Source organism: Amphiura filiformis, chromosome 15, assembly GCF_039555335.1.
Source record: "Amphiura filiformis chromosome 15, Afil_fr2py, whole genome shotgun sequence".
Taxonomy (NCBI): Eukaryota; Metazoa; Echinodermata; class Ophiuroidea; order Amphilepidida; family Amphiuridae; genus Amphiura; species Amphiura filiformis.
This window is the reverse complement of record NC_092642.1, coordinates 60,741,536-60,766,110: the sequence shown is the minus strand read 5'-3', so window position 1 is coordinate 60,766,110 and position 24,575 is coordinate 60,741,536. Positions and strand designations below refer to the sequence as shown.

At 39.1% G+C, this 24,575-nt stretch overlaps 3 protein-coding genes across 3 annotated transcripts; all 3 read left to right on the top strand.

Moving 5' to 3' along the window:
- Positions 1 to 1,556: 1,556 nt before the first annotated feature.
- LOC140171077 (protein neuralized-like) lies at positions 1,557 to 19,033 on the top strand. Its single transcript, XM_072194249.1, has 6 exons — positions 1,557 to 1,891; positions 3,608 to 4,111; positions 5,336 to 5,393; positions 17,031 to 17,515; positions 18,770 to 18,831; positions 18,992 to 19,033. Exons 2-6 carry the CDS (start codon positions 3,631 to 3,633, stop codon positions 19,031 to 19,033), a joined length of 1,128 nt encoding a protein of 375 aa, XP_072050350.1. The 5' UTR covers positions 1,557 to 1,891; positions 3,608 to 3,630.
- Positions 5,614 to 9,452, top strand: LOC140171913 (uncharacterized). Its single transcript, XM_072195256.1, has 5 exons — positions 5,614 to 6,565; positions 6,730 to 7,002; positions 7,162 to 7,263; positions 7,969 to 8,172; positions 8,687 to 9,452. Exons 1-5 carry the CDS (start codon positions 5,623 to 5,625, stop codon positions 9,004 to 9,006), a joined length of 1,842 nt encoding a protein of 613 aa, XP_072051357.1. The 5' UTR covers positions 5,614 to 5,622; the 3' UTR covers positions 9,007 to 9,452.
- Positions 18,996 to 24,283, top strand: LOC140171912 (uncharacterized). The gene is made up of 5 exons (XM_072195255.1): positions 18,996 to 19,950; positions 20,810 to 21,106; positions 21,919 to 22,020; positions 22,792 to 22,989; positions 23,576 to 24,283. The coding sequence occupies exons 1-5, from the start codon at positions 19,062 to 19,064 to the stop codon at positions 23,881 to 23,883; spliced, it is 1,794 nt and encodes a 597-aa protein (XP_072051356.1). The 5' UTR covers positions 18,996 to 19,061; the 3' UTR covers positions 23,884 to 24,283.
- Positions 24,284 to 24,575: the final 292 nt, after the last annotated feature.

The window sequence follows — 24,575 nt, the reverse complement described above, 5'->3', positions numbered from 1 at the left end:
AGAAATCATAATATACATGCGCGTATACTGAAGGATGGGGTGGGGTGGGGGGAATTTGTTTGTTTGTATGAAACATAAACGATGCATGGAGATGATTTGATTATGAATTAGTTTATTATCCCCGGGAAGCACAACCCATACCTCTTTAAGAGGGGCTCCCTCCTATATAACCACCTCTTTCCTAAATTACCCATTTCCCCTCCTCCTCCCCTACATTCGATATCTTCATCTCGAGCTCTCCTCCCCTTTCACTTCCAGTGCTCTCTCTCATATGTTTCTCTCTCTCCCGGCCCATATCCCCCCCCCAACACACACACCCCCACACACACCCCAATCTTCTCCCCTCTATCTTCTACTTTTTGCAGTAAAAATTGCTTCAGTAAAAGCCATTAGGTTATTAGAGGTCACATAATGGCCTTCCATCGATTCTGGTACATGGGATTAAGGACATGAATCGATTTTGTTTATAGCACCTATACAATTACAGTAGTGGCCCCTTTTGTAATGGCGAATGCAAATATTTCGATGGTCTATATATTTTCACAGTGAAATCAGCTTAGGCTATTTCGTAGTCTCAAGCCAATGCTTTCAAACTAAATCAATGCTTTCAAATGTAGACTGTTTTGTTCGACTTCTCTGCTCGTGAATATTGCACTGCGAAATTTAAACATTTCTTTTGTATACTTAGATCAGGTAACTCGAAAATCCTGTAATTTTATTCGTCACACCACTTTATATAAGAAACTGAAACCAAAACCGAAACTACCTGTCACAAATGTTTAGTTTTAAACAAAAGGTAGAAACAAAGAGTTCGATATCTTGTGATTCAAGTGGTTAGGCAGGACAATAGGAAACCACGTGACCAAAACCAAAACCAAAACTAAAACTATATATTTGAAATGAGGCAGTCTCTGTCGAACAGTTTCAGATAATAGCTTTCATGGCCACTGAAGCATAGTCAAGGACGATCGCGCGAATTGAAAGACTTGTTGCTCGCGACAAAAAAAATGTCAAAGGTCTTAGAACATAAATTTTGTGTACTTCTACTCTAAGGAATGTCGGTGTTTACCGCCGTGCCTAGTATATGTCATGGCGCAACACTCGCGACTGGAAAACAATCAAAAATTCAATTATCTGCTACATGTAATATAGTACGCTGATGCAACTTGACATCCTAAACATATGGAAATATTTGTGACCACAAAGGTCAAAGTTCAGGGGTCAAAGGTCAAATGTTAAAATTGGTCCAATCGGACTCAACTTCAACAGGAATTATCGTTATGACATTCTAAACATGTTAAAATATTTATGACCACAAAGGTCAAAGTTTAGGGGTCAAAGGTCAAATTTTAAGAATGGCATTTCCGGCCCCGGCACGCCCGGGTAGGTAGGTTCAGTTCTGCCTACAGATCTACTTCCAGTTTATAATGTTCAACTAATAAAGATTAGGTTGAGCTACTATATCTGGAATCGGAAGTGGTATAGGATATTTATAATATCCTATCATCAGAGTGCGGCCTTATACATGGATGTGTTGTTACTGCTGATACAACCGAATACATAACCTGCCATTTTGACGAATGGCATTAGCATTGGACGTGGCTTGGCAATATAGCCATTGTGTAGTGGTGGAAGACTGGTGTTTTGTCCTGTATTTGATCCAACTTTGACATAGCCATAATACCGTATACCTACAGCAGTAGGTTGGTTGTTAGTTATATTGTTTCATGTGGTTGTACTTATTAGCTATTTGATATTTTGGCTATGTCAGTGACTCCATAAAAACAGAGCCCATCAGACATATCCAAATGTGTTTGTAGTAAGCATGACTGTGGCTCCAACATTAAATGACAACATAAGAAGTTTTTCGCTTCAGTTCTGTCAACTTGTGGTAAGTGATGCGAATAAATTGACATTTCAGCGTAGATATAAGGTGTTTGTATGATGTATAAAATACTTATTCTATTTTAGTTATTTAATATATTAATAAATGAACATGAAACTGTCTCATATACTCTTTCCTTGGATTTAAGCAATTGCAAGTTCATTCTTCTCCTAGCTCCTACATGATGCAGTCATGTGTACAGTAGAATTCACCACGACCTTTGCAGGACTTAAACCCCATTAAAAGCTATTAAACCAAGATAACACTCATTGAAAACAGCTCAACTGATTAAATCAGATCTTCTCTGGTTGTGCACATGTGTCTGTTTTACCTGTGCGGTATCGCAATGAGCTGGTATTATAGTTTCAGTTGGGTAACCGATTATAAACAATGGTAACAATGGTATGTGAGCCTTTGTTCACGAAATGAGACAATGGTCTGCTTATTGTTAACCAGCATTCTTGAAAATGAGCAACATAATGATTGTTGACTTAACACTGTTTGGAAATAATTTCTTCATATTTTTTGGTGTTATCTGTCGTTTACATATACTTCCTAAAACACAAAAGTGCGAATACTTCCAAACACCTAAATTAGCTAAAAATTTAGAACATGTTACAAAACTATATTTTCTAGAATTTCAGAGAATACTTTAAATGTAGCTTGTACCGTTATTTTGTAGCATCCTTCAGAAGTGAGCGGTCCGTTACCAATATTTTCGGTCAAATCTCCATTCAATTAACACGGGGAGTTGGCTAGCTCATGCCTTGCCCTCACTCATATTTTACAAAAGTGCGACTATTTCTGAACATCTAACCTAGCTGTAATTTTAGGTCATGTTAGAGAAATATATTTGCTAGAAGTTTGGAGAATACTTTAAATATTGGCCGGTTATTTTTCACACAGTGATGTTAACTAAGCAGATGCCTATACTTCTAACATACACTATTTGTAAAGGTCGCGCGTCAATGGTGAGAGCATTGTGTATTGTGTATAGGAAAACGGACAGTAACTGCAGTATGATAAATACGCGCAGTTCAAATGAAACTTGTTTGTCGGTGTTTTGGTACCCCGAACGACTGTCGAACCCATTATGATAATGCTATATTGTCATACAAAGTAACTACCACCTGAATGAATGAATGATCGTTATTCCAAAACAGTCGCTCGAATGCCAAAATTGACACCGGTGATTTCTGGTTCTTGTTCTGGTTCTTGTTTGGTAATGCCTAACGCCCCTAAAAGGGATCAAACAAGCAGGTATGTTGCAATAGTCCCAATATCGATATCATTAGGGAGGCCATGCAGCCAAAAGTCCTCTATTTAACGATTCCGTATGAATATTTTATGCTATGTTGTCAAATTTGTAACCCACGCTTTCTCTTCCATTTCTATGGCAACGGTCACGCTTTTTTTATATTTTACCCAAAATGTCTCATTTCAACTAGCTATTTCTTTGACTCAACATGGAGTAGAAACTTCATATTTAGTGTGCAGAATACATGACACATGGATACTTTGATATCTATAATAATGCGAGATTTGCGAGCGTGAACATAGCAAATAGAAACTTTTGAACATTTTAATGTTTCCTTACTGTGTTTCTATGACGTCCCCCCCCCCCCCTTTATACTCCATTTTACCCTCCCCAGGGCTCATAATTATTGCACAGCCCACTATAAAAGCACATTGTTGGGCACTCTGTAATTTCCATTTTTACAGCTTGTACCGACCAACAAACAAAAATGAAGTTTCACAGCACATGTCACGGAAAAAATATAACCCTCTCAGAAGGGGGGACAGTTGCTACAAGAATTGCCAGCTTTGACCACGGGATCGTGTTTGGGAACCGTCCAGTAGCACCGGGAGAAAAAGTTACCATCGAAATCAAATCTACATCAGCGGATTGGTCCGGAGCTTTACGTTTTGGTTTCACCAATCACGATCCAGATACACTTAATCCACAAAAATTACCAAAGTATGCACGGGATCTCACAGGAAAACCAGGTTATTGGGCTGATGCTGTACCTAATGAAAACCTAATAAAAGGAGTAGTGATTTCTTACTTCTATACTGCCGACAATGCCATGAAATGTTCTACTGATGGCCAAGTTTGGGAAACATTTGAAAAGTCAGTGAAAAAGAAAAAGTACATGGATACTGACAAGCCAATGTGGCCTCTTCTTGACGTGTATGGAAATACAACTTCAGTGAAACTTGTGACAGGTAAGCCTATCATCTAAACTTCGCCCACTAGCGAGACGAATAAAAAGGCCAATATTTCTGGTGGGTGGGTTACTGAAGTTTGGTTTGGGTGGGGCTGTGCCGCTGAGAAGTTGAAAGTAGACTCATCAATATATCAATTTTGTAAGAAATTTGGACCCATCGAAATACCAAATGTCAACATCTTCGGCCAAATTTAACGCAAATTGTTGTAGTTTTTACAACAAATTATAGGATAATTTTAACACAACGGTGAGCCGAAAGTTTTCAGAAGTTCAATTTCCATTTAATATTATTACTATGTATTTTTTGGCGACACATTTAAAACTAGTTGTATCGGGTGGATGCTGAGCAGCGAGCATGAATGTGAACATTAACATTTAACTTTATACGTTTTAAAATATTTCCTAAGATATAAACCGACGATACCGAAACAAAATGCTGCAATTGTGACCTTTGCATGGTGACACACATAATTAAAACCAATATAGTTTGATAGTCTAGGGTAGCCAAAAAAGCCCCATCGAATTGAATCCACTTCGACTTTAATACAATAATACAAACATTCCAAAATCCAACTAAACATCTTTCGCATGTTCAATGAGCATGAACAAAATGAGTAAGTTCATATTTTTTTCTGATACCAACATTTTGACTACCTCCAAAATCTTATTTAAGGTTCGGATGAGATTATTGATCGGACCATGAGCGCTCATCGCTGACATGCTTACTCCAATCACGACCATCACGCGTAACGCGTCGACGTTCAATAAATCAGAGAATTTTTGTCTGCATCTGGCGGTTAAATATCATTTTTTCGAGAGTGTGGCAAGAACATTCACTTCCGCTTAGTGTTAGATATGGGAGAGGGCTAACTTATAATTGAAGACTGAATTAAAAACACTAGTTTGCGTATGATGCCCTGTCAATCAAACCAAAAATGCCGTACTGCGCAGGTCAGCAACCAATCAGGCCGCGCCTTTGCCCTGACGTCAGACGCAAACTGGTCTTTTTTAACTCGGTCTTCAATTATAGCTTAACTTATTGAATAGAGCTACTATGATGAGTATTAGCATGCAAAAAGATGGTTGATTCGGATTCAATCGTATCTCTTTACCATACATGCCATACCTTACAATAGAGCAGCAAGATACTCACAAAATAAGATAAAAAAATTCTACACAAATAGAATTATAATTTGCCTTCACGCGTTGTATTTTTACATAGGTTTAGATAACGTCGCTTCCAATTTTAAAGCTATGAAGGCTACCATTGACTCGCGAAGGTATGTATTTGCAGCACGTACATAATATACCTATTATATTCTAGACGGTTCATTGCGATTTTCTTTGCTTTATCTCAGACTCAGTTGTTTGGATCAAAATAAAAAGAGGATATATCTGAGAGTAAGAACTAACATTTTGTGGAAAAGAAATACAAATCTATTTTTATGGAAATGTTACAATATTAAACTTTCTGTCCCTGCCTACAGCGTAACAGAACCAACTTCAGTCATGTCACTGGGGATAAAAGGCTTTGGAGAATTGAAACCCGGTATTGATCGAGCAATGCAGTGGCTTAAAATATGCGAAGATTTCTCTACTGAAGCAGCTGCTAAAGCACTTTCGGTAATAGAGAGATCCGGTGAATTTAACGAATGCCCGTGCGAGAACCAACATCAACTTGGGTTGTATTTAAAGAAAGAAGGGTTTGCACAGGTTTTTGCTAAGATTTGGAAGGACCTGCTGCGTTTCTTGGAAAGAGACAACTGGCGACAAACTGGTTTTACCAATCTGAGGCTTCTGGTGGGAATTGGCATCAACTTAACGAACCATTGTCCTGCAGAACTTGGTGCAGATTTAGGAATACACGAGTGTATTCCTTTGTTGCTTGAGGGGTTACAGAAACTCAAGAAATACTTCAACACAGGGAGTGAGATGGTGTTGCTGCAAGGTGTAGTCGGAGATGTGTTTGGCATTCTTCACAATTCTATACACAAATGTAGCAGTAACCGCGAAATTTATCGCAAAGGTCGCGCAGTTGAAGATCTGACAGAATATTTAAAGTACGAAAACGCTTCAATAAAATTACAATCCCTCGTGATCTTGGCATACGTTGTGAATGAGCCTGAAAGTAGCATTCTTGCGACAGCGGAGGGAGGGATAGCTAAACTTGTTGAACTGTTGAAATTGGCCGTCAATTCTGAAGATCACAAGGCTCTTTTTGAATCTTCCAAGCTGTTCTCCGCATTTGAGTTACTGGATTGCTTGAATCACCTGGCTATTAGTGACGGCAACAAACGTGAGATAGAGAAGCAGGGTGGTGTCCCTGCTATAGTACGAATGCTGCAGGAGGATTTCTCTGAGGAAGAACACAGCGTCGCTGCTAGAGCCCTGTGGAATTTGTCGTTCGTTGAGTCAATCAGGAAGTCCGACATTCTTCAGGCAACAAATAAGCGTGAGTTATGTAATGATTATACTGTATTTTCATGTTCGGACGAACCTTGGCAGAAACCTGGTAAACGCAATCAGGTGCTTCAGAAGTTATTGATTCTTAACTTTTAAAACTAAATTATGAATGTTTAATTTGGTTATAATCTTCTTTTCTGTTTCACCATGCAGCGCTGGAAAAATTGCTCAAATCATCAAACAAAAAGCTTCAGGATGCGAGTGCATATGCTCTCTGGCAAATCAAAGGACCCAGTCACGGTAACATTCCCGTAAGATACGATTCGCCACAAGACTCTCCTCCGTCCCCGCCTCCGTCATACGAAGCATCAATCAAACAACCAATAATGATCAGCTATCAATGGGACTCCAAGTCAACAGCTACCAAGCTAAGAGATAGTCTAGTCAACAGCGGATATAGGGTGTGGATGGATGATACGCATATGAGTAAGATCTGGTTATTTATCCGTTGTTCTTAGCGGTAGAGTTTCTGAATTACCGATTAAACTATCAGTTTGTTTCTACTTGCTTACTTTAATTCGGTTATTAGTCAAGGTACCAAGTTACCCGGATCAATTTCCACATATATATTTTACATTAATCTAGGCGGTGACATACTTGCAGCAATGGCTGAGGCTGTAGAGGAGTCGCATGTTGTTCTCATTTGCATGTCTGAGAAATACAAGAACAGTCAAAGTTGCAGGTCAGGTAAGATCAGGGGACCGGAGAGTTGGCGAGAAGGGGAGGGCAAATATGTGCATTATCCCGTTGTGTATGGGAAAGAGAGACTGTATGTAAAGTCTTATCGGTTACCTGCTCAAAAATTATTAAGCTGGGAGTCGGGCTGGACAGTTACAATTTACACTAAGTTTTGGCCCATAAAATGGTGCATGTTGCTACACATGTGTGAAACGGGCAAAAAGAAGGTGCATACTGCACTCCCGGGACTGCACTCTTGGTATAATTTCAGCCAGGTTGATTGAGCTGCATGGCCTGCCCGGTAAGATATGTCCTGGGACACTCTGACCCACAACACACACCCCACACACAAACACACACCCGCTAATACGGTAGTGGGGGTAAGTTGTATTTAGAGAAATACACGACTGATCATATTCGACGGATTAAACGGCTTGTATAATTTTGAACGACCAATAATGAAGACATTCATTACGGCAAAGAGCCCTGCAGCTTGTAGTTTGAGGAGAAAACTTTAAAAAGTAAATAAATTAAGTAAATGAATGCAAAGGGTTGAATTTTGGCTTCGTTGTAAAAAATGTATCTTGATCACGTTGACAGCAAATGTTATCTCTCGTACCATTCGTCAATCATCGAAGTCCAAATTATCGCCGGCGCGGCCTTATCCTCGTCTACTATGTTCATTAAACATTTACGCAATATTTGTGTATACAGAGGCAGAGTATGCATATAAATTGAAAAGGTCAGTTATTCCACTCCTGATTGAGGATGGTTATCAACCGGATGGTTGGTTAGGACTTCTGCAAGGAACGAAGCTCTACTACAACTTCCATTCCGATGAATTAATCCAAACTGAATTGCCGAGGCTATTGACTGCCATCAAAGAATGCATTATATTGGTCAAAGATGAAACTGAAGGTAAGACACCATGGAAAGGGTACGCAGTGAAGTTTTAATTACTCACCTGTTGGGTAACATCACTTGTGTTGTTTTCAATGTAAAAGTTTTTTACCCAGCAGTTGATGACGGTTCCAATCTCGTTCTTTCTTGAACTTGTATTGCTGTTTTAGAGGGTGATATACTTATCAGAGTTCAATATAGGATCCTGATAGCTCCTGATGGAGTTGAACCCCATCCGTTGGATTGCTAACACAACCCCCAAAAGAAATTTACCCCTAACCGCATCCCCCTATAGTGTTAAATTGAGAATTGGCCCGATAAACTCAAAATGTTACCTTTGTGTAAAAATTTTGGGCTAATTACAAAACACAGGACAAAAATGATGCCCAACGGAAATTTCTTTAATTTTGCCCAATCAGACAACTGATCCTGCTACGGCATTGATCTTGTAAAAAGAATGTTTAATTAAGCTGATTGGTAATATAACAAGTAGAATCATTTTTTAATATGCTTATTATTCCTACTTTTATAGGTCCATCGGTTCCCCCCAAACAGCCTTCGGGTGTCCGTAGTCATGGTGGTACTGTTCCACCACCTACATCCAAATCACTTGCTTCCAACTGGGCTGAATCAGATGTCCAAGAATGGCTGAAGAAAAACAAACTGGATGATCTTTGCGAACTCATGGAATCATATGATGGCAAGCATCTGGAAGAGATGTATAACCAATATTGCGAAGACCGGAGAAATTTTGAGAAAGATATGAAATCTGATTATCAGATGAATTCCAGGGTATACCTTAAATTTACAGTTGCCCTCGGAAAGTTGTTCAATGATCACCCCGTCTATTAGGAATGGTAGGCTTCTGAAAAGGACAACAGAGATTTTATGTAAATAAGAATTCCTATAAGGGCTTCCTTTCCAAGATACTTCTCTGATACAGACGAATCCAAAGAGCCAAGTGATTGTCAGAATTCATTCGGCCATTACTGGGTCCCATCCGCACCAATCTGCTGTAGCTGCCAACGAAAATGCCACTTGAAAATCGATCTTACATTGTATTGTGTTGTAACCTTTCATCGGTCCTTTTTGTCTACGTGTAACACGGTTGATGGAATGCGGTTTAAAATTCCCGCTTAAGGCTGCATCATTTCACATTTTCTCGTGGAATGGGACGCTGCTATGGCTTAAGTACATCAAAATATTTAAAACAAAATTGAGTCTAATTCCAAGTCATTTTGATATAGTTTCTATTATATTATTTATATTTTATTATTTTCAAAATGACTGTAATCCTCTACAAGTCTACTACCATGATTTAATGGAATAATTATAGATTGCTGTCAAGAACAATTCTAATATTTGCAAGATCTGAATTTTGGAACATTTTGTGCTTATTTTTGGACTTCACTATGCAAGATTGAAAACAAAAATTAGGTCATACGCAGATTTTGGGTAAAATTGTGCAATTTTCCTTAAGGGGGTACTACACCCCTGGCCAATTTTGTGCCTATTTGTGCTTTTTTCTCAAAAATCATAGCACATTGGTGACAGGTAAGATATGTATATTATAGGGGCAATGACTATAACTACTGCACTGAAAATTCAGCAACTCAAAGCAAGTAGTTATTAATTTATTGATCAAATATTGGTTTTCCCTCATTTTTGACTGTAACTCCACAACTGTTGTCTGTGCTGAAATAAAATTTCCAGTGCAGTAGATCTAGTCCTTGCCCGTATAATATACATATCTTACTTGTCCCCAATGCACTATAATTTTTGAGAAAAATGCAAAAATAGGCACAAAATTGGGCAGGGGTGTAGTACCCCCTTAAAAGCACCAAATTTAGTGAGCTGAACTTTGTATGCTGGAGAGGTACACAAATACGCCTCTATCGGTACACAGCGCCCTCTATAGTTTTACTGAAAAGGGTATATATATTATCATAATGAAACAGGTGCAACTTGAGCCAGAGAACTTAGATCTCCGGGAATTGCGACTGAAAAAGGTCACGATTCACACAAGTCGGACCTCACCTCTACGATCTGAATTGACATAGGTCAATTTATTTCAGGGCATGCTTAGTAGGCACATCGGTCTTACCATATACCCTGGAAGATATTTAATAAATATTTGCTCCACAATTTATTAATACATGTATGATAAAATATTAAAACATCGTATAAGAACTATTCTATAGTAAATCAGTTATACCAAGTAACTGATGAGGCAATAAATATGCAGGATATTAATCATCTTCCTAATAGGCAAACTATGGTACATGTCATAGACGTGACTTTTGACTTCCGCAAATGGCCGTTGGTCGGACCTCATCTCTTCTCAAATTGTGACCTAGGTCCCGACATTTAACCATATGCAGTCTCCCCTGCTTGAGCATATATATATATCCCAATTTGGCACAATCATAGCACATAGTCACCGTAAGCTGGTGTAGGATTTGCGTTTCAAGAATGCAAGTTGTACAATGTTGTAATAGCATATCCACCCTCTCGAGTTTTTATCGACTTTGAATAGGGAATATAATCCTTTTAAAGGGGTGTTGCCAGGAAATATTGCCTATTCCCATATTGCCTACATGTCCTTAAAATTCTGTAAAATCTTACCCTCGAATGGCCAGTAAAAGGGGGTAATAAATTTTCTTTCCTTGGTCTTATTTTCTTATTATCAGCATATGTATTACGTAGGCTACATAAACGAAACAAAAAACAAGATGATTCACACTTAGGTTGGGGGACATGAAATTCAATTTTGCAGAAGAATGTGAGTGCAGTAACACATTTATGATGCGATCAAGCAAAATCAGTCGGAACTCGGAAATATAGGTTTTCTCAGTTAATTTAACACATTTGACGTTCTATTTAATATCTCGATAAGTTTGAATTCGTCAATAAAATTTTATCTGTTTGTAAACTTAAATTTCGTCTTTGATCAAATAAATTCATATTTTGATCCCATTTTCGACTCCCTGTATGGTTGAATTTCTTTCTTTGCTTATTTTCCTCCTTATTATTATTTATACTTTTTTGCCTCTAGCTCAGGCACCACTTCGACTCGTTTTAACGTGTAAAAAGACTACCTTAATGTGGCTTCTTACCTGCATGTAAAATATGTCATTACTTTTTTAGAGTGCAACCCGACAACAGGAAGTGAGCATTATTGGGGACAATATGGACATTACATGGATTATTCTTATTGCTATGTAAATTATGAAATAGAAAAGAAAATGTGTTGGCTAAAATAACAGATGCATAATACTGATATTATACTTTGTACAAGTCTTTAGGCTTAATTGTCACAACATACAAAAACAAATAAAAAACAAACAAACAAACACACTCTAAAACGCATGTTTCGGCTCTTGAAAAATCCAACATATTAAAATTAGACTTTTACCGGACACCTTTATTTTAAGTTTCAACTAATAAAGATTAGGTTGAGCTACTATTTTATTTGGCAAAGCATGATAATTCTTTAATCCAGCCAATTAGAGCTGTACAACTAGGATCGGAAGTGGTATAGGATATTATATCCTATCAACAGAATGCGGGGTTATTCATGGATAGCTTATTACTGCACTGATAATTTATAATATAGGTCTACAGAACGCCCATTTATAGCAGTAGCATTGAACTTCAAGTGTTTCCTTCTATGGCTTTATAGCAATACAGTCATTGTGCAGTGGTGGAAGTTGTTTTGTCCTGTATCACTATGGACCACAATGGCCTCATTCCATTGCATAGTTCAATAACCTCAATTAAACAATCAGAGTGCAAAATTTGACCACGGGTTGCAGGGTATGAGTTTTTGTACCCAAATTTTCAAAGTTCATTCAATGAATGTACAAATGTATTAGATAGATGAGCATGTTGTGAATCCTAGTGTATGTGATCAACTTTGAAATAGTCACTGAAAGTTGATATACACCTACAGCATATTGTTTAATTTGGTTGTACTTATTAGCTCCTTGGCTTACGTGTTAGTGACTACATAAAAACATAGACCATCAGATGTATCGAAATATGTTTGTAGTAAGCATGACTTTGGCTTCAACATTTCTGATAACATAAGTTTTTCGCTTCAGTTCTGTCAAATTGTGGTAAGTGCTACGAATAAACTATGAGCTGTTGTGGCGTGTGGTGGTGAGCTAAACGACATGTAATCGTTAGTGCACGCTGGTTCGAATCCGAACGGTTCTGATTTTTTCTCTCCTTTTATATTATAATGCCAGTTTGTCTTTAATTATAATAATATATCAACATAAAATGGTCTTATAATACTCTTTTCTTGGATTCAAGCCATTACAAGGCCATACATGTGCGTAGTTCGAATGAAACCTGTTTGTCGGTACCCGCGGTGTTTCGGTACCCCTGAACAACTGTCGAACCCATATGATAATGATACATGCGCGTAGTTCGAATGAAACCTGTTTGTCGGTACCCGCGGTGTTTCGGTACCCCTGAACAACTGTCGAACCCATATGATAATGATATAAACTCATCAACAAAAGTTTGGAAAGTTTTTTCAAGCATTTGTATCTCCAATTATTTGGGACATATTTATATCGTGTTGCATATCACTAGATAGCTACAATACTCCCCTTTACAATGACACCCCATTTGAAACAATAACATTTTTCACGGCTGAGCATACGCCTTGTGAATGTACATGTAGTGGGGTCTCAAACAGAATTTGCCAAATTGACCATTATTCTGTGCTCAAACAACGGTAGCCACTAACCTCAATAGCGGGTGGGAAAACCACAGGCAGCCACAATAGTCAGGCACCTTCTCCCCATGCTGCTCACCGACCTGGTTACACGTTACTGTGGAATGGAATTCCATTCTTCAACAAGGATTCGTCACAGGTCATTCAATGTGGTTGCATATGGGCTTCTTTGACACGCACAGCACGATCAAGCTGGTCCCACAAGTGTTCAAGCGTGTTGAGGTCTGGCCCCCGGGTCTGGCCTGATGGCAGGCCATTTTGACTCTACTCCCATATTCTGTAGGTAGTCTTGGAGGATTGCATTAGGTCCCAGATTGTGAAGTTATGGGATTGCGGAATTTGGCAAATTCTTTTTGACACCCCACTACATTCACAAGGCGTGTACTCTGCCGTGAAAACTGTTATTGCTTCAAATGGGGTGTCTTTGTAAAACTTTCCAAACTTTTGTTGAGGAGTTTATTTTCATATTGTCATACAAAGTAACCATCCCTAAATAAATGAACATTATTCCAAAATTGTTTTTCGAATGCCAAAGTTGAGATATGCATGTGAAGAGATTCATCAGGTTTGTAGATAATTATAATTTGGAGTTTTCATATTACAAAACCAAACTTTTGAACACTGACCTGACAGTTTCGTATGTCTTGGACGACATACTTCCTCAGAGTGATTGGTATCCCATCATCCTCTTAGCTGCTGGTAACACAGCTCCATCCCCAGGGGGCGTGGTCTTGAGGAGAGGGTCATACACGTGACTGAGATGATAGGCCCCTCGTCTCTGTTCATGACGGCAGGACCTCTTTTGCGAATCCATATTGATTCTCTGATGAAGCGAGTACTCGCATCACACTCCTTCTGTAACACTTTTGTATCGTCCCAGTTTATTATATGATTCTGTTGAATAGCATGACCTGCTATGGCTGACTTGCTTTGTTCTGTGACAGACTCTTTTCTGGTCTGGCGCGTAAAGTTCTTTTTGCTCCTTTCCAATTTTTCTGTTTCTTTCTGATGTTCCTTCAGCCGGGTGTTCAATTTTCGGCCGGTCTCTACCACGTAGGTGCTGTCACAGTCATGGCAAGGTATTTCATAGATACAGTCCGTTTTATCAAGCGAATCTATTTTGTCCTTCGGGTGCACCAAAAGCTTCCTCAATGAGGTGTTCGGCTTCATGGCGGTGGCAATGTTGTGCTTCCTAAACACCCGATTGGCTCTCTCAGCCACACCTTCCACGTATGGTATAACTACCAAACCCTTGGTTTGTTGCGACGGGTCTTTGGTTTTAGTTTTGGAGGATTTAGCAGGTTTGTCTCTGATCTTCTTTTTGACAGATTCAACAGTCCACTCTGGGTAGCCGCACATCTTCAATGCCTTCTTGATGTTGTCTTCCTCTTTCTGCCTGTCTTCTGGTTCTGTGACGATCTTGTCCATTCTATCAAGTAATGTGCGAACTACCCCCAGCTTGTGATATATGGGGTGGTGGGAGCTAAAGTTGAGAGTTTGAGATACTGGTCCGTGTGGGTGGCCTTTCGGTAAACCAGTAATTTGACTGAGCCATCCTCTTTTCTGACGATGAGAGTGTCTAAAAACGGGATGCGACCCTGTTCTTCCTTCTCGTAGGTGAACTTTATACTGTCTGTTGGATCAGTGTTATTGAGATGGTCGGTGAGGTTGTCAACTTCATTGTCTTTCACTATTTCAAGGATGTCGTCGACATACCTCTTCCACAGCCTGGGCTTACACTCTATGGGGGCGGTAGCGATGGCTTGCTCTTCTAAGAATTCCATATACAGATTGGCTGTGATTGGAGACACCGGGCTGCCCATGGCTGCACCAAATAATTGTCTGTATATCTTGCCCAAAACGAGAAGTATGTTGTGGTAAGCACAAAAGCAAGGAGTTCCATAACATCCTCAACTGAGAGCAGAGTTCTTTGTTTAAGAGTCTTGTCTTTCTGCAGTCGTTGTTTGATGACCTCGAGCGATTTATCCACCGGCGTATTGGTGAAGAGCGACACAACGTCGTGAGAATTAAAAATCTCCCCCTCCTCTATGTACACCTGAGCTAAATCTTCGGCAAGCTGTTTGGAGTTCTTAACATGGTGTTCCGTCTGTCCAACAAGAGGGGCTAAGATGTCTGCTAGCGCTCTGGATGTGTTGTAGCTGATCGAACCAGTGTAATACACTATAGGTCTCACTTTGTTGCCTTCCTTGTGGATCTTGGGTGTTCCGTAGATTCTTGGCACATTTTCTGCTGTCGGAAACAGATGGTCATACTGCGATTTGGTGATCTTCTCTTCCTTCTTTAACCTACTTAAAATGCCTACAAGTTGACGTTTGTAGCGAGGGGTGGGATCACGATCAAGCAGCTCGTAAGTCTTTTCATCGCTAAGCATGCCTTGTATGTATTTTTGATCATACTCGTCAGCCTGCATAACAACAGTTGCTTTACCTTTGTCAGCCGGGAGCACTATGATAGACTTCTCTTTACGTAGCTCATGAATCGCCTGTCTTTCCTCTTTAGTGATGTTCTGTTTGGGTATTTTTGCACTGCGTAGAACACCTGCCATCTCCGATCTCAGTACAGCTGCTTCGCTGCTGGGTAGTTTTCTACAAGCTAGCTCCGTCGCGACGATGTATTCCTCATGTGGTAACACAGACGGCGAGGGTGCAAAATTCAGCCCCTTGGCGAGTACGGACTTTTGCGGTTGAGTAAGCTTATATTTGGACAGATTGACGACCCATTTTTTTAGTTGTTCTCCTCCTAGCTCCGGGTTTTCTGCTGTATTCCTACGATTATTTATCGGGGAACGAGATTTCTCTATCAGCCGATCCAACTTTTGTGTATGACGCCATTTTGTTTTCTGAAATTCATTCTCAGTTTTCCGGGTCACATGATCAGTCACCTGATTTTTGATGTCGTCGGTAACCCGCGAAGAAATGTCATTTTCTAGACGCGATTTCTGCTGTTTAAAATCATTAATCCGGTTGTTGGTTACTCGGATTCGTTCCCGGAGAAGCTGATGTTGTGCTTTTTCTATTATTTCTCTGGCTCGGTTCGTCTTGATCGGACATTTTAATCTGAGGCTCCGTGGTGTGATACGCAATTCTTTACAGCGGAGTGTGAATACGAGGTGATTTCTGTGACGGGCGATCTTTTTCCCTACACCTTCTAAGTCACGCACGATTTTCACGGTGTTTTGTCCATAATTATTTCTTAAACTTGTGAAGAGATTCATCAGGTTTGTAGATAATTATAATTTGGAGTTTTCATATTACAAAACCAAACTTTTGAACACTGACCTGACAGTTTCGTATGTCTTGGACGACATACTTCCTCAGAGTGATTGGTATCCCATCATCCTCTTAGCTGCTGGTAACACAGCTCCAAACTGTCAGGTCAGTGTTCAAAAGTTTGGTTTTGTAATATGAAAACTCCAAATTATTGAGATATGCATTCCAAGCAGAATTTATTTCTGCGCATTATGACACCGAATTTGTTGCAATGGTCCCAATATATCAGTAGGGACTGGATGTCATGCAGCCAAAAGTCCTCTATAACGATTCCGTATGAATGTTACAAATGGACAAACCATATGTCAAAATGTTCAGAAGATTCTGGAAAATCTTTTCTGCAATGTTGTCAAATTTGTAACCCGTGTGTTCTATTCCGTTTCCATGGCAACGGTCACGCTACTGAAGGATTTTTCAATTTTTTTTATCCAAAATGTCACATTTTAACTAGCTATTTCTTAGACTTAACATGCCAAATGGAGTAGAAACTTCATATATCAGAAAATGGAACCTATGTATTTATAATACCAAAATAGAAAAGCATTTCTTATAACTATATTATGTAAATATGTCTGCTGGCTGTTTTTTTGTTTGTGAGTTTTGTTTATGTACAGTTTTGGATATTGTTGTTATTGTTGTTGTTGTTGTTGTTTGTTATTCTAATAAAGACCTTAAAAAAGAAAGAAACCTGCCAAAATTTCTTCCCCCGTTTGGCTTGCCAACAGATCCCTCCTCCCTCCATACTCCATTTTACCCTCTCAGGGCTCATAATTATTGTACAGCCTATTATAAAAATCTGTAATTTCTATTTTATCATCAGCTTGTACCGAGCAATAAAGCAAAATGAAGTTCCACAGCACATGTCACGGAAAAAATATAATTCTCTCCGAAGGGTCCACAGTTGCTACAAGAATTGGCAGCTTTGACCATGGGATCGTGTTTGGAGACCGTCCAGTAGCATTGGGGGAAAAAGTCACCATCGAAATCGAATCTACATCATCGGACTGGGGAGGCGCTTTACATTTTGGTTTCACTAATCACAATCCGGATACTATTGATCCGAAAGCATTGCCAAAGGATGCATTTCGGGAGCTAGCAAAGAAACCAGGTTACTGGGTTAGTGCTGTAACTAATGAAAGCCTGGTAAAAGCAGGAGTAAAATTTTCTTACTTCTACAATGCCGAAAATATAGTGCGATGTTCCCGAGTTGTTGCTGACCACGTTAAGCATCCAATAGCTTTTGCAAAATTAATAAAAAGTCGTGAGCCAATATGGCCCCTTATTGACGTGTATGGAAATACTACTTCAGTGAAACTTGCGGCAGGTAAGCCTATAATCTTTTGGCATTTTATAAGGGTACAAGGAATAACGCCTAGAGTTATTGTAGTGCGGTCAGACTACATCTAAAATATTTCAACTCTCGATAAGGGTCGAAACAATTTATTTCGATGGAGTGACAGGCCCCTAAAGTGCATAAGCGTAGATCCCGGGGATGGGGATAAATCCCCCAATATTTTGCCAGGGGATGGTTCATACAATCACCCCCCCAATGTTGACGCCTATGTATGGGTTTTAAATTAACCTCACATTTCCAATATGTCAACGCTCAAATCGGACACAATCACAGACGTAGAGAAGGAGAGCCGGGACTCCCTATACCGGCACGTACAATCGCGCCGTCAGCTATGGGGAGAAAATTGGGGGTATTCGGGTCCTTGCCGACGATGCGCGGAGACGAACGAAAACAATTATGCTTCTCATCTGAAGCGTCTTGGTACTCGCGTGCAGGTCACATTAAGTGCGTCTCTATAATGCGCCCTTCAATCATCCATGTCGCGCCTGCATGGCAACGAATGTCTCGAGTGCATTCCGAGGGAAACCGAATACCCCCAATTTTTGATCCATGCCTGTATCAAGATGGCGGTTGAGTCCCGATTCTCTGTATTTAATTCTGTGGACACAATAGAACAATAAACCCTGCAGTGCGTTTGTCATTGCAATCATCATCTTTCCAGTCACGTAAATTTAGCTTCATCATAAATGAAATGAAAATTCTTGATTTTCGGTGAATACTATGAGAAATCTAAACTTCTAATTCATTGCAAGGCCTTTTGATATTGTTGGATTAAGTATGTTCTTGAAATGGCTTGAATATTTTTTCTTACCGTTCACCCCCTTTAAGACATGTTTGTTTGATGGCATGTAAAACTGAGTCATTTTTAAGAAAAGTTGAACAATGAGGGCGCTATTTATCTTAAATCTTGTTTGCATCTTTACAAGGAGTAGACACTTGTATAATGGTATTAGAACATCAGCAAAAACACTAACAAATGACAAGGAAATTTTCAGAAAACTTTTTATCATGAAATGTAAGGTAAAACTCATATCATTTGGCTAATTTAAATTAAATACATGTAAATAGCGCCCTCAATTTGCACCCAAATGTACAGTTTATAGAATAAGAATTACCACAAAAAAACAGAAAAAGATGAATTTAACTTGATATAGAAACGAAAATCTCTTTTATTAGCATGAATTACGATCTACCTTTACGCATTGCATTCATTATTTTACATAGGTTTAGATAACGTCATTTCCAAGTCCAAAGTTATAAAGGCTACCATCGACTCTCAAAGGCACGTAAGCATAAAATCAAATATAGCACTCATAAATTCTAGAATGTTCATTAGTTTTAATTTTGTCATGTTGTTGTTATTATTGTTGTAACATATTGTCGTTGTTGCTGCATGTTTTGATTTGTTTTAGTTTATTCAAAATTGTTGTCCCTTTATAAATACAGCTCACCACAACCGACCTCAGTAGGGAGAACTTCAACATTTGAAGACTTGAAATCCGGTATTGATCGGGCAATGCAGTGGCTAAAAACTTGCGACGATTTCTCTACTGAAAAGGCGACTACAGTACTTTCGGCTATAGCTGACGCTGAAGGATATGGAAAATGCTCGTGCAATGACCAACATCAACTTGGGATGTATTTGAAGCGAGAAGGGTTTGCAGAGCTTTTTGCTAAGATTTGGAAAAGCCTCTATTGCTTCTTGGAAAGAGAAAACTGGAGACAAATTGGTTTCACAAATCTGGGGCTTCTGCTTAGAATTAGTATCAACTTTACGTTCCATTGTCCTGCCGAACTCGGCGAAGATTTAGGAGTACACGGTTGTATTCCTTTGTTACTTGAAGGGTTGCGGAAACTCAAGAAATACTTCAACAGTGAGATTGAAATGGCTTTACTTCGGGATATAGTCGGAAATGTGTTTGGCATTCTTTATAATTCCGTACGCAAATGCAGCACCAACCGCGAAAATTATCGCAAAGCTCGCGCAGTTGAAGATCTGACAGAATATTTGAAGTATGAAAACGCTGCAATAAAAGTACAATCCCTCTTGATCTTGGCATACGTTGTTAATGAGTCTGAAAGTAGCATTCTTGCGAAAGCAGAAGGAGGGATAGCGAAACTTGTTGACTTGTTGAAATCGGCCGTCAATTCAGAAGATCACATGGCTCTTTTTGAATCAACCAAGCTGTTCTCCGCATTTGAGTTAATTTATTGTCTGAATCACCTGGCTATAAATGACGATAACAAGCGTGAGATAGAGAAGGAAGGTGGTGTGCCTGCTATAGTACGGATGCTGGAGGATGACTTCTCTGAGGAAGAACAGAGTGTTGCTGCTAGAGCCCTGTGGAATATGTCGTTCGTTGAGTCAATCAGGAAGTCTGACCTTCTTCAAAAAACAAATGAGCGTAAGTGTAATTTGCTTTTAATTGATGGGGTGTTATAAAAGGACAAGGTCCACACATTAAAAAAAAATCAATGCTATTAGGTGTCAAGAATTGAACAATACCATATTGAATATTTATCTTTTAAACTTTTGTAAAATTGTTCCAGTGGCAGTCAGAGGGGGAAAATTGGAATGTAAACAATTGCAATTGCGCGAATTTTGCAGAGTATAGACCCAATTAACATGATTATAGAGACATTTGGTGGACCAATTTGGCAATATTATTGTGCATACAATTATATTTTGAAAAGGCCAGAAATTGGTGAAATGAAGGTTCAATTGAAACAAGCGGATGGGTTTGACACTATTATTGTGTAAAATTTTAGTTGGAAAAAGTTTGAAAATGTGTGAAAATGAAGGCCCAATTGAACAGTTTCACTATTCTGTAATTATTACTTTATAAAAAAAAACGTGTACGAGTGTCTAAAACAGGAGCGTAAACGATCACTTCTTTCAAAGCAAATTATATTTAAAAAAATGTTTCTATTTTTGGCTAATGCATGATTTAGGCTCCACACATGTTCATGGTTCAGTGTGAAATATAGCTATTAATGAAATTCATGCTTAAACAAAAGTTGCACTTTTCTACACTGGGCTTTTTGTATGCATTAACATGTGTAAATTTAACATGCGGGCATGAACATCACTCTTATGAGCAAGAAGCAAGGAATTCTGTTCGGCTGATACAGTAACAGACATGTCATGTATTCTTTTAACACCTAAATACTGCGCTGAGACATATGAACGTGTTTGTATTTTAAATTAAACATTGTCTTCATTCATGAATCCATTATAACTGTTTGCCCTCATCTCATTTGCAGCGCTTGAGAAATTGCTCAAATCAACTAACAAAAACCTTCAGGATGCGAGTGCATATGCTCTCTGGCAAATCAAAGGAACCAGTCACGATAATATCCCGATCAGAGAAGATCCTCCACAAGACTCTCCTCCGTCCTATGAAGAAACAATGAACATGATGAAACAACCAAAGCAGTTAAGACCCAAGACGGCGCAAATAATGATTAGCTATCAATGGGACTCCAAGCCAACAGCTACCAAGTTGAGAGATAGTCTAGTCAACAGCGGGTATAGGGTGTGGATGGATGATACTCATATGAGTAAGATTTATTAATGTATCCGTTGTTCATAGCGGTAGAGTTTCAATTTGTTATACCTAATTTAATTCGGTATATTAGTCAAGGTACACTGGTTTAATTTCCACATTCTTTTGGGTTGCACTATAAAGCGATGGTGCTGTATCAGAATCTGAACCATCTCATCGCCCTTTATACCAGGTGCCCGGAGCAGGTGATTTTTACTTATAGGCCAAAATCTGGCTTGTTGGCTAAATGTTAATCTATAAGCTATAATTCCACATGTGATTGAAGTATCAGAAGATGTCTAGATGTATCCGGTCAGTACCCCTACGGCATCAACCCGGGGCATCAAGAACATCGTGAAAACATCTCTCAGCTAATGGGGCTGTCATTTTCTTGGGAGTCATGGATATGGCGGTGACCGAGTTAATGTTTATGCCCCCCTATCACGGGCTAAAATGACCCTCCATCTCGGGTTGAAATTTTATGACCCCCCCCCTTCCACCCCAAAGACGCAAGACAAGAGTGGGCGCGTAACGCGCGGAAATATTTTGAGTCACCAGCCCTTAATAACTTTATAACCTCCTATTGTTGGTGTAAAAATATTATGAGCCCCATATTTTGGGTATAAAAATACCAAGATCCCCGTTACGAAGAAAATTACAGCCCCCCTAATGATTGACAGCATAATCTGTTTACGAGACAGTTTCGATGGTTGTTTTATCATCCAATAGTCGTACTTCAGTATTAGTCATATTTCAGTATATTGCAAAATATTTGTGCGATATAATTGATTCACACCCGGGATTCACATACCGTTTTCATTCATCTAGGCGGTGACATACTTGCTGCAATGGCTGAGGCAGTAGAGAAGTCGCAGGTGGTTCTCATTTGCATGTCTGAGAAATACAAGAACAGTCAAAGTTGCAGGACAGGTAAGTTCGGGCATAGATTTTAAATACATTAGCTATCACATAATTTTTGAATTTTGAAAATTAACCCATCCGTTTTTGAAATAAAGGAATTTTACGAAACTAGCTCATTTTCAACCTGTTCCACGGAGTGCAATATCTATCGATGGCAATAGATGGTATTTAAAATCTATGGTTCAGGGAACCGGAAAGGATGGGGAGGGCAAATATGAAAAATTTTCCGTTGTGTCTTCTCGCTTACCTGCTACAATATGATTAAGCTGGGAGTCGAACCGGACAGTTACAATCAAAAAGAAGGGCCACACTGAATTCTTGGCATAATTTCTGCCAGGTTGATTGAGCTACATGGTCTACCCAGTAAGAGCCGTACTGGGACACTCCAACCTACCACACATACCCCACACACAAACACACGCCCGCTAATAGTAAGTTGTATTAGTATTTTGAGAGACACTGTATTGCAGCTACTTGACGAATTCACGGGTGAAAAACATCAAAAACTACATCGGCTCGTATAATATTGAACGACAAACTAAAGACTTTCATTTGGGCAAATGGCCCTGCAGCTTGTATTTTTGAGGGAATAACTTTAAAAAGTAAATAAATTAGTTCGTTTGCAAAAGGGTTGAATTTTGGCTACGTTGTATCTTGACCACGTTCGCAGTAAATCTTATGTCTGCTACCATTTGTCAATCGTCGAAGTCCAATCGCCGGCGCGGACTCATCCTCGTCTAATATGTTTATTACGCATTAATGCAATGTTTGTCTATACAGAAGCAGAATATGCATATAAATTGAAAAAGACAGTTATTCCACTCCTGATTGAGGATGGTTATCAACCGGATGGTTGGTTAGGACTTCTGCAAGGAACGAAACTCTACTACAACTTCTATTCCGACGAGCTGATGAAAACTGAATTGCCGAGGCTCTTGACTGCCATCAAAGAATGCATTACATCGGATGAAACTGAAGGTAAGACGTACGCCATGGAAGAGTTACGCAGTGAAGTTTAAATCAATCACCTGTTGGGTAAGATCGCTTGTGTAGTTTTCAATTTGAAAGTTTTTTAAACAGCAGTTGATGACTTAAGACTTGAATTGCTGTTTTAAAAGGTGATATACTAATCAGAGTTCAATATAGGATCATGATGGCGATCGCTTTGAATCAGTGTGGTCTTTGAAGGAAGGGAGCTAGGGGGTTGAACCACCATGAAATGGTTCACCCCCCACTCAAAGAAAATGTCCCCCCTAATGCCAACCCCAAAAGAACAAAGGTAAAAATAGGTAAAATTAGAAATTGGTCTCGTAGTTGTAAACACAAACTTTCACCTTCATTTTTGGCTAAATTAGTGTACAATTAACTCGTACAATTTTTCGCGCTTCGCGCACAATTATTACAGGAACACAAGACTAAAATGATGCCCACCAGGAATTTCTTTGTTATTGCCCCCTTAGACAACTGATCCTGATACGGCACTGAGAGCGTCAAATTAAACTAATTGGTAAAATTTAGATAAACCATTTAGATTATTATATAGATTGTACCTCTTATTTTATAGGTTCACCAGTGCCCCCACAACAGCCCACGGGTGTCCGTAGTCATGGCGGTACTGCTCCGCCACCAACACCCAAATCATCTGCTTCCAACTGGACTGAATCAGATGTCCAAGAATGGCTGAAGAAAAACAAAATGGATGATCTATGTGAACTTTTGGAATCATATGATGGCGCGCATCTGGAAGAGATGTATAACCAATATTGCGAAGACCGGAAAAATTTTGAAAAAGATATGAAATCTGACTATCAGATGAATTCTAGGGTATACCTTAAATTTACGGTTGCCCTTGGAAAGTTGTTCAAGGAATGATTGCCTTGCCTCATAGGCACGGTAGATTTCTAACAGGAACAATAGAGATTTTATATAAATAAAAATTCCTTTAAAAAGCAAAAAGGCTTCCTTTTAAAGACGATATTATACTTACTTTTCTGATATAGACGAATCCAATGAGCCAAGTGATTCATTCGACCATTACTGGGTCCCATCCGCACCAAACTGTTGTTGTAACTGTCCAATTGGGCGCATCAAGCCGCTTAAAATCGATCTTACATTGTATTGTGTTGTAACCTTTCATCATTCTCTTTTGTTTACGTGTTCATGGGTGATGGAATGCGGTTTAAAATCCCCGCTATTAGGCGACGAAAAAAAGAAACACTGTTCTACGGACGGACGGACCTTTCAAGTAGGGTCGGTCGGTCGGCCTTTTTTTTTATATATTTTTATTTTATTTTTGGAAATGACACAAAAAAATCACCAAAATCTGTAAATAATTTGCAATTTGAGAAAATACAAAAAAAATTTTGTTCCTGAAATTTCCGAAATTTGGGTCGGCATTCATTTGTACAGGAATAATTTTTTTCCCAATTTGTTCAAAATCTGGGTCGGTCGGGCCCGTAGAAGAGGGTTTTTTTTTTCGTCGCCTAAGGCTGCATCATTTACACATTTCAGGTGGGATGGGATCCAGCTTTAGTACATCAAAATATTTAAACAATATTGAGTCT

Excerpts from the sequence above, each read along its gene's own strand:
- LOC140171077 (XM_072194249.1), top strand. The coding sequence starts at position 3,631 with ATGAAGTTTCACAGCACATGTCACGGAAAAAATATAACCCTCTCAGAA. Across the intron at positions 4,112-5,335 it reads TTCAGTGAAACTTGTGACAG|GTTTAGATAACGTCGCTTCC; the intron begins GTAAGCCTATCA and ends ATTTTTACATAG. Across the intron at positions 18,832-18,991 it reads CCATCGACTCTCAAAGGCAC|CTCACCACAACCGACCTCAG; the intron begins GTAAGCATAAAA and ends TTATAAATACAG.
- LOC140171913 (XM_072195256.1), top strand. The coding sequence starts at position 5,623 with ATGTCACTGGGGATAAAAGGCTTTGGAGAATTGAAACCCGGTATTGAT. Across the intron at positions 7,003-7,161 it reads GATGGATGATACGCATATGA|GCGGTGACATACTTGCAGCA; the intron begins GTAAGATCTGGT and ends ACATTAATCTAG. Across the intron at positions 7,264-7,968 it reads CAGTCAAAGTTGCAGGTCAG|AGGCAGAGTATGCATATAAA; the intron begins GTAAGATCAGGG and ends TTGTGTATACAG.
- LOC140171912 (XM_072195255.1), top strand. The coding sequence starts at position 19,062 with ATGCAGTGGCTAAAAACTTGCGACGATTTCTCTACTGAAAAGGCGACT. Across the intron at positions 19,951-20,809 it reads TCTTCAAAAAACAAATGAGC|CGCTTGAGAAATTGCTCAAA; the intron begins GTAAGTGTAATT and ends TCTCATTTGCAG. Across the intron at positions 22,990-23,575 it reads TACATCGGATGAAACTGAAG|GTTCACCAGTGCCCCCACAA; the intron begins GTAAGACGTACG and ends CTTATTTTATAG.